The sequence below is a fragment of the Schistocerca cancellata genome, chromosome 7 (genome assembly GCF_023864275.1).
Source record: "Schistocerca cancellata isolate TAMUIC-IGC-003103 chromosome 7, iqSchCanc2.1, whole genome shotgun sequence".
NCBI lineage: Eukaryota > Metazoa > Arthropoda > Insecta > Orthoptera > Acrididae > Schistocerca > Schistocerca cancellata.
Window position 1 is genome coordinate 184,471,451 of NC_064632.1, and position 15,335 is coordinate 184,486,785.

The 15,335-nt window shown below is 37.5% G+C and overlaps 1 protein-coding gene across 1 annotated transcript in view; it reads right to left on the reverse strand.

Annotated features, from left to right (window-relative positions):
- Positions 1-3,371: 3,371 nt before the first annotated feature.
- LOC126091948 (transmembrane protein 60) overlaps positions 3,372-15,335 on the reverse strand; it is a 43,375-nt gene continuing 31,411 nt past the window's right edge. Inside the window, exons 2-3 of the mRNA XM_049907280.1 lie at positions 13,779-13,998; positions 3,372-4,435 (exon numbers count right to left, since the gene is read on the reverse strand). Coding sequence (XP_049763237.1) covers positions 13,789-13,998 — 210 coding nt within the window. The 3' untranslated portion in view covers positions 3,372-4,435; positions 13,779-13,788. The remainder of the gene's footprint in view (positions 4,436-13,778; positions 13,999-15,335) is intronic.

Here is a 15,335-nt window from a genome sequence, read left to right on the forward strand (position 1 = left end):
ACAGTATGACCTTTATTCAGTATGCCGCTGTCAGACAGCAATTGCAATACAACAGCGGACGAAGGATTGTCAACAATATGCTTACCAGCATAAACTTCATAGTTTGCAACATATCCACTACTGGCTTCAGCAACAGCATAACCCTTCAGTCCATACTTATGAGGCTTATTTTACATGTAAACATGATAGCTCACTTGACCTCAAAATGGGCATATTCCTTCATCAATTGTCAGCTTTTCTGAGGGACGATATGCCTGGATACATCGCTCCTTCAAATTCTTATAATAAGGTAAAACTTTATAAAGTGGGTGAAATAGTTCCTCACCTGGTTTTTTTCTGTTTAGAATTGTCATCAAGATGCAAGCACAACAGTATCTGAGTAAAACACAAACGACTCATAACTTGGGGACAGAAGTTACAATGAAGAACAGGATTAGTGCTCCAGTGGTCCACAATTTTTGGCTTTCTTGAAATACACATGTAGAAAAGCATACCCAAGAAATGCCTCATCTCACTTGTAGTCACTGGCTTCCAGGAACTCAAAATTGAATTAGGCTTCGTGTTATTTCCTCTTCTTTTCTTCTGGATTGTCTGTGATGCATAAAAATTTGTCTGTATCTTGAGGTCTTTTACATCACTGTCAGTAAGGAACACTTTACTGAAATCCAGTACAGAACTTGAGTCATCAATATTCACTAGAATCTGCCTGTGTGTACTGTTGACCGGCAGGAGTAGGTAGGTGTCAAATTCAGTCCAGTCAACATCTTTTGGATATGGCACAGCCGCTGGATTTGAAGTAACACCTTCAACATCATTATTGTCTGCATTTGAAGACATGCTGTCATCGATCTCACTCTCTAAAAGGAACATCACATTATATGTAACTACATATATCTCTTACAGAAGACATGTTCAGCAGAAATGTGCGTACTGCACAATTACGAGCAGTGATATGCCGCTTAAAATTAGGAAATATGTACCTTCAAACACACCATTGCATTCAGAATCATCTGAATCACACTCTACAATATCCAGAGTGCTGCTATATTAATCAAATATGTGATTTCTGTGTCTGATAAACTGCACCAAGACATGATTACAAACATGAAACAACACGACATAAGGAAGACTGAGAATGCAAAGATAAATTTTAACATGAATTACAGTGCTGTAAACAACACTGCTGTGTCATCTATGGACGCATTTTGCTAATAAACATCATGTGGGACTAAACAGAATAAAATGATTTCTCCTAGCTCCATACAGTTTCCTAATCCTATACAGATAGTGCTGAAAATTTGTACTTTTGAATTTTTAATAGCTACAACTATAGTTGTAAGATTTATTATGAAAAACTTGTGGCGCATGCAATGTGTAATTGATGTACAAGTAGATTACCTCCTATTATCTATTGCAAGTGCCTCACATCCTTTGTCATAAATCTTTAAAAGTTTTGTCATTGTTATTAAAAATTCACAAGCACATTTTCACGACTGTCTAGGACTAGGAAAAGTTGTTTTATACTTTGTAGTCCAATTTAAAGATGTATTACATCTAAAATTTATTTAAATAGTTATTTTCTTCTTTTTAGTCTTGTACATGTGAAATTTCTCAATGGATTTTAAACATTTTGAAGAGATTATATTTTTTATTTACATAATTATTTGTATGTCTGTGCTAGCTTTTTACCCGTGGCATTGCCTGTATATGTGTATGTCATATTTACTGCACACATCTCCCCACCTCTCTGTCTACTTCCTCTGCCCATCTCACTCTCTGCTCAGCCATACCCATCCGCTTGCATACCGCCTGGTAAACATTCCCATACTACCCACACAAAACATCACTCCTGCAGGGTGCCCTTGATGTCAGGTATTAACAACCTTTTTCACCCTCACTTCCCCTTCCCCTTACAAAACAGACAAGAAAGCAAGTTAATATTGCATCGTCATTCATTTCTGAGCTCTGTTTAAAGTTTCAAGTCCTTAGCTGAATGGGAGGTTAGTTTAAAATCGAATGCAAAATTTGTACTGAAAATTTGTAGACAGACAGGCACGCAACTTAATAAAAATGTGTTAAAAAGGTAATATACGCTGATTGTTAACTTTTATTTTCAGACACATCAGAAGATTAATTTTGGAACCCTACTTAGTTTACCACATGCACTCTAGGTCACTTTTACTCTTCTCTTGATCTCTTTTCCTGTCCCTCCAGTCATTGCATTCAATGTTCTCAATAAAAACTCATCAAATGGTTCCATGACTACACATTAATTTGCACTATTTCCTTCTCAATGTGAGTTACATTATTTTACAGTTGATTATCAGTACTACTTTCAACCTTTTCTTATTACATTGTTCTATTCGTGCTGAAATTTATCTCCAGCTAAGGCAAAAAACATTATATTAGCAACAAAATGAAGGTATTCCATTGACATGCATTCCTTCTTTTCCCAATTTCAGAGTCTGAAAACATCCATTAAGACTGCTGAAAATGTCTGTAGTGATACTGAATTCCCTTTCCTGACATGTAGTCTAGTACTGAGATACACTACATGTCTCTCCTAAGAACATTTCTCTGGACTTTCAGCAGATGTTTGCAATTTTGTTTTTTTCAATATACATGAACAAGCCTGAACAAATACTGCTCACGGCCCGGGTCATAATATGAGGCATGATGGCCTAGGAGGAAATGGCCAACAAATACTTAGCAATCTTTTTGAACCTGTATGTTATTGACTGCGTCAGAGACTGATCATGAGATGTAATGTTATAGCCACAGAATTAGCAAATCTCAAAACAGATATTAATTTCAAGATTTTATGGTCTGGTATTTCCATATCCCTAACATGAAAATATCTAATTATTCATCATATATTCCTTCCCCAATTTTATCTATCTTATATTCTGGCTTGTGTAGCATTGCCTACCTGTTACTTCCATGCAAGAATTCTGATTATTCCTTAACATCTTCTAGTAATCATTAACACATATTGTTAAGCAGAATATTGCACAATGCCAAGTTTGGTTCATTCTACCAAACAAACACTTAAAGGTTCATTTAAAAAACATTTTGTTAGTAAAGAGAAGCAAACTGACATTTTCTCCTGGTACTGGGCATCACAAGAAACCATGATGGGGAGGAATTTGCTTAGGTGGTTCCATCTACAAACTGAAAAAGCAAAATAGCAAATATCTGCCAAAACAGAGTATAAAATGCAGCCAGTGATTCTTAAGAGTGACACCAGCTCTATTCTTCTGTATATTAACAAATACTGAATCAATGCTTCGTTTCTCAACAGCTCTCTGTTAGATTTGTTGAAACTGTGTCTAAAGTGTCCTCAAGATCTATGAAACCAAGACAAAGTGGTAATTCACAGTCATTGCTCCATTCTATTACTGTGTTCCTGACAAGCGAATGGTTGACTCTGATATATCTACTTTAAAAGCCAGATTTTTACTTTTTCTGGCAAAAGTTTCAAAGTCTGTTCATTGTGGTTGACAATGATTTTAGTTCATATCTTGAGACTGATAGGTCTATGTTTTTTTATTTATTTATTTACTGTGTCTCTTTTCTTATGAAGCAGAATAATTACAAACATGTTTAGTTTTGTGTAATTGTCTTTGTCTACAGATATTCTGTAAACAATTTTGCAGATTAATTTTGTATTGTTGAGAGCCCTGTGTAAATTATTTATGCTACTATGTATATATTTTCCCTATTTAATAACATTTCAAATTGTAAAACTAAGAAATCATACACTTTAATGCACGCAGCCAAGATATAATTATTCTTCAAAGACTTATAGTAAAATCTGTAATTGTTTTTGTTTTCATAATGTAGTAGACTTGAGAACCGCTTCTGGTAAGAAGTCTGAATGAAACTGAAACAGCTATTATGTATAATGGAATATGTGTCTCAACAAAGCACTTATAACCATTGGTTCTTCTGGATGTAATATTGTAGTGCTTAATGATGCAATAATGACATTACAATTCATACTATTTAGATGCATCAGATAATGCTCAAAAGAAATTATTCTCTCATTAGGGGTATATTTAAAATCAGCTTAGAATGAATAATTACAAGAATATAAACAGTTAAGAAAATATGTACATGAACTATAGTATTCTAAAATTATTTTTACACTTACATATTGTAACCAATGTGTCATGTTCAAAAATTGTCACAGATATTATCAACAAAAATTATAAACTGGAATTGCACACATTCTGAAATCCAACTTTGAACCACCCATTCGAATTTAGCTGTACTCGCTTATATGTAATCATAAAAGAAAAAAAATAATTTAGTTCACAACTGAGTGTTCATACTTCTAACAGAGCTCCACATTAGTCTTCACTAATAGCAGTCAAGTGACAAGTTCCTCCAATATACTCAAGATGGATGTTCAGTAATGAGAGTTGTATGACACCTGGGAAAAAACAAAAAGAAATGGAAACAAACAATTATAAGACTGTAGTTATTTTGAGCCAATAAATTTTTTTATATAAAATACATCTGGGAAGAAACAAAAAGAAATGTAGACTGTAGTTATTTTGAGAAAATAATTTTTTTTATATAAAATACTGAGACATTATTGTCTTAATAATAATAATTATAATGTGACTCTTCAAGCTTTCCTGGCAGATTTGTTGTAAATAGTCTTCACGGGTTTGCTGCCGGATTATGTTGTGCAAATTCCACAATATTTCCTGGGAGCAACTGTCCGACATCTTCAGGTGGTTCAAACTTGCTGGTGGCTAGGTACGACTGACAGTATCTGTATGTCGATGACCCCATTTCTAGAACAGGTGCGCGAAGAATGCGCAAGTATGGAAATCACATATGCAAAATGATTTGCAGAAAGATGGTGCCATACTCGAACACCCTCTGCCGAAAATCGCAGAGTGGCTGTCCTGCATGTGTGCTGTGTTTACTAACAGTGCAGCCAGACATTAGTCACTAATAATGTTACCAATGTTAAGACGGGTCTGTTATAAAAAATTCTTGCTTTTCATGTCGTGACTTAATAGCAGCCAATGCAGGATTCCAGGCTGTGCTCAGTTGAAATCCCGCATCCCTGGTGGTGAGATTATCAGCTGTACAGATAGGTTTCTCAGTTTTGCTGATGATTGAAAGCCACACTTAATGCCATATAATGGAAGGAAAGCAGATGGAACCTTGGGACACAGCATCTACTGCAAGCCACTGCATATCTGCAGGCCACAAGCTGCTATCATCCTGCACAATGCAGTAGTGCATTACATATGTTAGTTCACAGAGCACAAGTGGTATCAGATCCTGAGAGCCTGTCGAGTGAAATATAACATTTGAAGACAGTGTTCCGACAAAACGGTTATTCTGAGAGACAGATACATAATGCATTCAGGCGCAGGCGAGTTCAATCTATGGAGCAGAATGAAGATACGAAGACACCCACCACTTTGGCCTCTTTGCCGTATTTTGATGCCATGTCGTCAAGAATCGGAAGAGTTCTCGGAAGATACGGAATTAAGTGTGTTTTTCAACCATCTGCAAAACTGAGAAACCTGTTGGGTTCGGTTAAGGATGATCTTGGACTGAAGAAATGTGGTGTGAACGAGATACCTTGTCAGTGTGGGACAGCGTATATAGGCCAGACATGCCGCACAGTACATTCTGCGATGAACATCGGCGTCATACACGCCTTCGTCAACCGGAAAAGTCTGCAATTGTGGAACACTGCCTGAATACAGGACATCATACGATTTATGAAGAGACAGAAGTTTTATCCCCAGCATCATCTTTCTGGGACTGCATCATTAAGGAAATAATACACATCCGTACAGCTCATCAACAAGGACATGGGATTTCAACTGAACACAGCCTGGAACTCTGCATTGGCTGCTATTAAACCATGACGTGAAAATCAAGATTTTTTGATAACAGACCCATCATAACAATTGTCTAGTAAGGTTTTTTAGTGAGTAAAATCTGGCTGCACTGTTAGTAAACACAGCGTACAGCGCACATGCAGGAGAGCCACTCTGCGATTTTCGACAGAGCGTGTTTGAGTATGGCACCATCTATCTGCAAATCATTGCATATGCATGACTTCCACACCTGTACATTCTTTGTGCACGCGTGTTCTAGAAACAGGGTATCAATGTGTGGATACCGTCAGTTGTACCTAGCAATCAGCAAGGGTGAACCACCTGAAGATGTCGGACAGTTGCTCCAAGGAAATATTGTGGAATTTGCACAACATGATATGGTGGCAAACACTTGAAGACTATTTACAACAACAACACTAATAATATAAAAAACATACCAAATACATGATATGGAGGGCTACCCAAAACAAATTAGAATCACTCTATCACACATTTTGTATTTTACAGAACATACACAAAACTTAAACTTTATGGCTGATTAAAACTGTGTGCTGGACTGAGACTCAAACTCAGGGCCTTTGCCTTCTGTAGGCCAGTGCTCTACGGACCGAGCTACCCAGTCACAACTCATGATCAATCCTCACAGCTTTACTTCAGCCAGTACCTCATCTCCTAGCTTTCTTTCCCGTGAAAGGCAAAGGTCCCAAGTTCAAGTCTTAGTCTGACACACAGTTTTAATTGGGCAAGAAGTTTCATATCAGCATAAACTTTGCTGCAGAGTGAAAATGCCATTCTGGAAACATCCCCCAGGCTGTGGCTGAGCCAGGTCTCCACAATATCCTTTCTTCTATGACTGCTACTTTTACAAGTTTCACAGGAGAATTTCTGTGGAGTTTGGAAGGTAGGAGACAAGGTACTCATGGAAGTAAAGTTGTGAGGACAGGTCATGAATAGTGCTTGGGTAGCTCAGTCAGTAGAGAACTTTCCCGCAAATGACTAAGGTCCTGAGTTCAAGCCTCAGTCTGGCACACAGTTTTAATCTGGCAGTAGTTTCATATCAGTGCTCACTCCACTGCAGAGTGAAAATGTCATTCTGATATACAAAACTGCATCACCTTGAAAATACTGTCCATTGGAACTATTTCAGTTGTCCAGTTGTGACGCTCTATTAAATGATGGAATGTCTGAGATGTAATATGACTGTTATGCTCTATTGAGGGAAACAGGTTTATAAAGTCGCTTGTAATTGAAGAGCACAAGGCAAAAATAATGATAGTCAATTTTTTCTCATTTTCAGGTTAGGACAGGAATTTGTAGCTCAAATACGGCCGAATTTGTAGGGGCGGTGTACACGGCAAGAATGCTGGCTGTTACTAAATTATTTGCCATTTTATTTTTGTTGTGCACAGTAAAACCAATGAATGTCATCTGTGTTCACGGCACATATGATGAGAGTCATTTCGTAAGGTTAGCGAAACCTGCTTGATCAGGAGTTCAACGTGCTGTCTTCATTCTTTTGTTTACTTTGTGTTTGTGATTAGAAAGTTGCCAAAGTTTATAGCTTTGTGTTCTTGGTAGTAGTTTCTGTGAAAATGAGTGAATTAATTGAGTCAAGTGTGGATGAAGATTGTGAAAATGGCAGTAAACCTAGCACAAAGAAGAGAAAATCCCATGGAAGGGTAAGAGATTTGATGAAAAAATTAAAGTGTGTACTCACGAAACTGGGCCCGATTGCAGATGTAAAAGACTACAGTGTTTTGATAGAGTTTGTGAAAGTGAAAAAAAAGATTAATTTCTCATTTTAATAGTTTAGAATCTAATGATGCTCAGTCCACATACTTGGCCGGGCTTATCAATGTTTATCACGTCAAAAATCGCAGACCAAGAAAGCCTGAAAATGAATCATGTTTTAATGATAAGAGCTACACCTACAAAGTAAGAATAAAGGATGGTGATAATTTTATTGACACCCCTGTGTGTTATAAAGCATTTTTGTCTATTTTTGGTGTAACGGGGAGAAGGGTTCAAGCTATTCAAACGAGTCTGAAAGAAACAGGCGAACCCCCAACAGACAAGACAAGAAAGTATGACCACAAACATTGTAGGACCTCAGAAGAAGTTAAGCAAAGTGTCATTGTCCACATTGCATTGTTTAAGTGCCGTACAAGCCATTATAGTTTTTATAAAACTAAAAAAACATACTTGCCAGGCACTTTAAATTTGAAAAAAAAAAAAAATGTACACATTGTACAAGACAGGTAGGCCTAGTGGTAATATTGTGTCCTATGAATATTATAGACAGATATTCGTATCCAAGTTTAACGTAGCTTTCGGATATCCCAGAAGCAACACCTGCAGTACATGTGACGGGTAGCAAGCAGAAATGAAAGCTCTAAACCTCCAGCTGGAACAGAATAATGATGACAAGGAAAAAGCAAATATTTTAAGCAGCATTAAGACAACACAATGTGAGAATGAACTACACTTGAGGAAAGCTAACATGTTTTATGACACAAAGAGAAAATATAGGAAAATTTCAAGGAAAAAGGAGCATACTGAGGCACTTACCATCGATTTTCAAAAAAATTTAAGCTTACCTAATTTGACCACAAATGACGTTTACTACCGTTGTCAATTGTCATTGTATTTGTTCAATGTCTACAGCCTATCTAGTGGAAATCCAACATTTTTTGCTTACTATAGTATAATAAAATAATGAAATAGATGATAATAATATGCGTGGCTTCTTAAAATGTATTGAATTAATGAGATTAATTTTTCGGCGTGAATGACAAGCACAATAAGCTGAGCTGTGCCTGGAAATAAGTCCGTATTAGTTCATATTATTTTGCAGGGCGGAGTAGTTTCTTTCTCCGCTGTAGATTTGTGCTTACCATTCTTTATAATACTATGTTTGGTCGCCGCGTTCACCTTTGAAGTCTTGACCGTGTTCCTATTAAGCTTATCGGATCTTCGTAATTTTCCAAAGTACACAGGTGGGCTTCAGTGGTTGTAATTATTGCACTATTTGAAATAACAACTCACACGACCTTTCTGTTAATAAAACAATACTGTATTTTTCTGAACGGTGCACATATAAAATCCACACTCCTCACTTATTCATAGCGACCCCAAAATGGCGGTCTACAATTACTCGCTAAAATATTGACGTGCTTCTCACTCTTTCACTAGCCGAGCGCGAATCCCTCCTTGCTCCTACCGGTACCAGAAAAAATCCTCTGTTTATTAACAACTGAAAGTCAAAAAATACATGACGGTAGGCATAGGCTCTATGATGGGCTACCGCTTCATCTTGTCTCTTTGCCTTTAAGGAAGACAAAAACATAAAGAAAATGCAAAAGGTTTATCACATTACCCAGAAACAGAAGGAGGTAAAGGTGCAGACGAAGTAGTATCAATGTTGCACTATTATGTCTTCACCAAGTTACAGTCCAATGTCAAAAACTTGTACATATTTTGCGATTCTTGTAGTGGACAGAACAAGAACTACACCATGTTTCGCTTCTGCCATTATGTGGTACAAATCCTAAAAAAACTAGACTGCATAACAATCATATTCCCTATTCGCGGCCACTCTTACCTAGAATGCGATAGAGATATGGCCCTGATAAACGGCAAATTTCCTATTAGACCTATTTAGAAAATGGACTGCTTTTTTGGAAAATCACTATCACAAGAAATGCCCATTTGCTACATGACCAATTCGTGAAATAAAATTTTCAAAAGACCATTGCAGGTTAGTTGAACACAGATCATCTTACACTGGGTACTTTCTTATGTCACCGATCCTAACACAACACCAACTTACGAAGCTTTCAAGAGAGACAGAAGACCATGGTGATAATATGTCCTTCTCTTTACCATGAATTCTGCGTGAAGATAAGAGAAAATAACTCATCCCTTTAACTTTGCTTTCATATATCAATAATCTATACACCTATAATGAGTTATAGAATAACATCTCATAACAATAGCGTAACCTTGAAAGTAGTGAAAACTTATCAGTTCAAATTGTTCAAATGGCTCTGAGTACTATGGGACTCAACATCTTAGGTCATAAGTCCCCTAGAACTTAGAACTACTTAAACCTAACTAACCTAAGGACATCACACACAGCCATGCCCGACGCAGGATTCGAACCTGTGACCGTAGCAGTCCCGCGCTTCCGGACTGCAGCGCCAGAACCGCTAGACCACCACGGCCGGCAAAACTTATCAGTACAGGAAATATTTTTGCCATTATTGCAACAGATATTTAGTTAGGTTATTAGTTAAATTCATAATACGGTACGTAAGTAGGTAGGTTACTATTTTATGACAAAACCACCAGCAAGTTCCCTTGTTTTAGCCCAAAAGTTTCCTTATTTCCAGATCTGATTAAAGTAAAACCTGAAAAGTACCAAGGCCTGCAGCACCTGAAGCAGTTTTGCAGTCCATCTGCTCAAAAGTACTTTGAAGAACTTCCTCATTGACAAACATAAGTTGTAAGTAACAGTATTAAAATAAAATCTATATGGGCCTAATGTGTTAAAATCAAGAATATTATAAATTTTATAAAATAAACAGTAAACGGAATCTGTTTACAGGTTACAAGATCCACTGAAGAAGCACAGAAAGATAGTAGACTTTCATCGTTTTTACCAAGTTTTTTATGACTACCATCACTTTTACCACATTTTTTGTGTACTTATTTAAGTTCTTAATTAATAAAGCACCTTAAAATTGAAAATGTGTTTGTTGTATTACATTTATTACCTAAACAAATAGATATAGAAAAATAAAAATGTTGTTGTGATAATTATACAGCGAACATTTATGATGTATGAGAGACTAGAGCAGAAAATTCGTCGTCCTGAAAAGTTACAAAAAAGTGACTATTGTCATTTTTGCCTAGTGCTCTTCAATTATCAAACAGACAAAGCAAATTGGAACATGTATTTCCCACTAATATAAACATAATTCATCCATCAGAAAATGAAACTTGAAGCTGCCATAAATTTTTATGTCACTGTAACGTGGACATATAACTGAATATCTATCCCCACAGAGAGATTTGCTTCCTTTCAAGTGATACTGCTGTACCTATGTATTGTTTAATCTTCACAATTTCAATGCCACCTACAACCAGACGAGAATGTCCCAATATCATTTGAGATCAAATTAGTGTATTTTTACAGTTCTTAAAAAAAAAAAAAAAAAAAAAAAAAAAAAAACCTCTCTCTCTCTTTAAAAGCAGACAGGTACGATGAAAAGATTGCCAAACAAGTCAGCATTCAGCCACAAGGCCTTCTTCTGAATTAGACAACACACACACACACACACACACACACACACACACACACACACACACACGGCCACTGTCTCTGGGTGAGGCCAGACTGAGTAGAGTCTGGCCTCAGCAGTGGCCATGTGTTTGTGAGTTGTGTGTGAATGTGTGTGCGTATGCTGTCTAATTCAGAAGAAGGCCTTTTGGCTGAAAGCCAACTTTTTTAACACAATTTTTCTTGTGCCTGTCTGTGACTCATCATCTCCACTATACGGTGAACAGCAATCTATCCATTTCATAATATTGTCATCATTCCATCCTGGATTTTCCATTGTTTGATTGTGATTTAATCATCAAATGTACCAGCTGTGTGAAATGGTTCAGGCTGTCTGGTATGTACACCAAATGTCAACTTGGAAAAGGTTTTCTGAGACTGCAGTTGTGCGTGTTGAGTTGCGTTTGCATCAGTGAGTGAGTGAGTGTGTGTGAGTGTGTGTGTGATCTATTTTTGATGAAGGCTTTACTGGTCGAAAGCTTTATTTGTGACAGTCTTTTTGTTGTGCCTATCTGCGACTCAGCATCTCCGCTATATGGTGGGTAGCAACTTTACTTTTCATAATATTGTTACATTCCATCATGCATTTTCCATTATTTGAAAAAAGAAAATTTATACTTTATAGTGTGATAGGAAATTTTTGTTTCACTCATCTTGAAAATACATCCTTTTACACTCTGATTTATTTAAGGAATCAGAAAAGAGACGCAGGTGGGAAATTCCAGATCTAGCAAGTACTGCAGACTTGAAACAACTGTCAATTTTGTTTTTGCCCCATAACGGCCTGATACTCAATGCTGTTTGACTGGGAGCATAGTCCTGTTAAAGCAGCTACACTCTATGGCCATAATGCGGACTGTTTTTTTTTAATGTGATGCCTAATATAATAACTGTTTCAACACTTCAGAATAATAATGCTGATTAGCTGCAGTACCTAGCACATGTAAATCATTATGCATTACCGCCTTCAAGTCAAAAATGCAAACTGAAGTCATTTTTTCATTGGTTTTCACCTGTTCAGTCTTATAGCAGTTAGAGTGTTGCTAGATTTAGGTGTTGGTTAGTATAATAGTTTCATGTTTTATGGATCTTACACACAATAAATTGTAATGATATGGAACGAGACATTTTACATTGACACTGCAAATTAATTTGTAAATGTGGCTATATGCTGAACATTTATAAGGTATTATTATTATTATTATTATTATTATTATTATTATTAGTCGCAAAGCTCCCAGAGAGGAAGATGCTAAGTAAAGCTGGTTCATTTTCTGTTCTTGTTCTTTTTATTTGCCCACCAGTTTTTCATTGTTTGCGAGAATTTAGCTCTTCTTTCTTCGCTCCATTTTGTTCCAGTTCTTCAGACTTTTATCTCTGGTTTAACCTAACATTTTTCTACTTTTATTCTAAAATTGTTCCTTATGTCTATTTCTTCTTTGGTGATTCTGGCTAGTTCCAGGTCTTTTTTTAACATTTTGGATCCATTCTCCTCCATTAGTGAGGGAATCTACATATTTTACTATTCTTTTTGTTAGTCTGTGTTCGAGAAGTATCATTATGTTGCCATAGAATTTGAGGCGTCTTTTCCTCATGTCTGTCTCTACGTTAGAATATTCTTCAATTTTGGACGTTTTCTGTAGTCTCCATCCATTCTCGGTCCATCTTGGTCCCAAAATTTTCCTAACTATTTTTCTTTCTTCTTTCTTTATATTTTCTATATTAGTTTTCCTGTTTAGTGCCAAGGTTTTGCTGGCATATAACATTGATGGTTTAATTACTGTTCTGGAATGTCTAATTTCGGCTTTCAAAGATAGCATTTTTTATTATAGAGGTTTTGCACAAATCCTAAACCTTTACGAGCTTTTTGTATTCTTTCTTGTTGTGCAAATTTTTCAGAGTTAATTTCTCCTAGATATTTAAAGTGCGATACTCTGTTAACTTCCCTGTATTTGGTTAGTAATCTGAAAATTTCTAAATATGTTGTTGTAAACACTGTCTTTTCAAATGATATCTGCAGGCCGACTTTCTCTGCGCATTCTTTTAGAGTTTTTATCTGTTTTATAGCCATTTTATTATTATTATTATTATTAAATGCACAGACCTGAGTTATCAATTCCTAACAACCACCCCTTACATGTTACAATGATGGAAATTATTCTACAGAATAGATGGTGTTATACACACCTGATTTTTATGGCTGATTTTCCAAACAGGTAACAACTTGATTTTAATATCATGCTATACACGGCAATAACTGTAAATTCCCCAAATATGAGAAACAGCATTTAAAAAACACGGACTTTGACCTATTTAGTTTTTATTGAGAGGGACAGATGATCGAATGATTGAAACGGTGTGTAGGAGAGGTCCTTGTGAAAGCAGCTGTCATTACTAACCTGCAGTCACAGAAAGGCAATTTCTTTGCTTTTGGATATTTCCACATATTCAGTCACCTCTGACAAACAAACCATCCTATCCATAATTTCATGGTAAATCCTTCTGATTTGATGAGGTCTGCAGCATGCACTGTTACTAGTAGATCCAACTGACAAACTTACCAAACAATTCTTAATATTGACTGTATCTCACAAGGGAGATGAATACAGCTACGACAAGGACTGGCAGGAAAAGCCACAGCGGTGCCATTACCCAGTACACTGACAGCTGCCAAGAAGGGTACTCCAGAGCCAAACAGAGAACAACCTGGGCTGTCATTTTCAGTGTAACGGCTGCAACCGACCATGCACGTGTTGCTGCCGCTCTCCCACCACAGTGGCCCTGTAGGGAAATAAATGCATGTACTGAAACAACTCTTAAGGCTTTTTACTGTGCTTTCTTAAAACTGATCAACAAGGTAAAAAAATATCTTTTAATATTTTAAATCTGACACTACTTTGTTCAGCATCATACTAATTTTGATCAGTTCCTCATGGTGCCATTGGAGAATGCTATGAAAGGACTGTGAATGAAGTAATGTGGAAAGCAGGCACATGGCAACATTGAGTGGGGGGAGGGGGAGGGAGGGAGGGAGGGGGAGGGGGGGGAGATAGAGGGGGGAGACTGGTTGGTCAGATTGGAGAAGGGACCGAACTACACGGTCATCAGTCCCTCCGACCTTGGAATAACTAAAACAGATAAAACCTCACACTGTAAGAGGGAACTGCAACGGCCATAAAATTACAAACGATTGACAGAGAAGGAAGGAAGAAGGCAGAAGAAGAGAGGATGGAAAGAAAGTGATGAATGACAGGAGCACAAAGGGTGAAGCACAAGTAGCCAAGATAGACAGACAAAATAAAACAAATCACATAAGGAAAGGAGTGGGAAGGCAGAGGGCACAGGTGAACGACCAAGACCAGTCGAAGCCAGTCCAATCGGGGCAAAGGGGCCAGCAAGATAGCCTGCCATCCCCTCCACCCACCAATAAGGTTGAAGGTCCCACCCTTAAATAAAACTATAAAAACCCCCATCACGAAGAAACCATAAAACAAGATCAGCCACTTAGGCATTGTCAGCTAATGCCAGGGGTAGCGAGTCAGGACAGCTAAGAGTCTGTCGCAGGGCGGTTAAGTTGGGACAGTCCAGTAAGAGGTGAACGACAGTCAACATCGACCCACAACAACACAGAGGGGTGTCCTCACGATGGAGGAGATAACCATGAGTCAGCCAAGTATGGCCAATGCGGAGCCGGAAAAGGACGACAGAGGCCTTACGAGAGGCCCGTAAGGAGGACCGCCACATAGTTGTAGAATCCTTTATCGTAGTCAATTTAGCCAGTCGATTGGCAAGTTCATTGCCAGGGATCCCAACATGGCCTGAGGTCCAAATGAAAACCACTGAGCATCCATGTTGATCAAGGAGAGAAAGGGAGTCCTGGATAACTATGACCAACGGGTGGTGAGGTAAGCACTGGCCAATAGTTTGCAAACTGCTCAAGTCACTACAGATAGTGAAGGACAGTCCTGAGCAAAGTGGACAAGGTCCAGTGCATGTAAGATGGCTACCAATTCTGCACAGCAACCATTGTGCCTTCACTTCTGAACCCTGGAATGAACTGAGGAGACAGAAGACTTGGTGGTGAAGGGCGTCCGGAGTGACAGAATTCTTTGAATTAA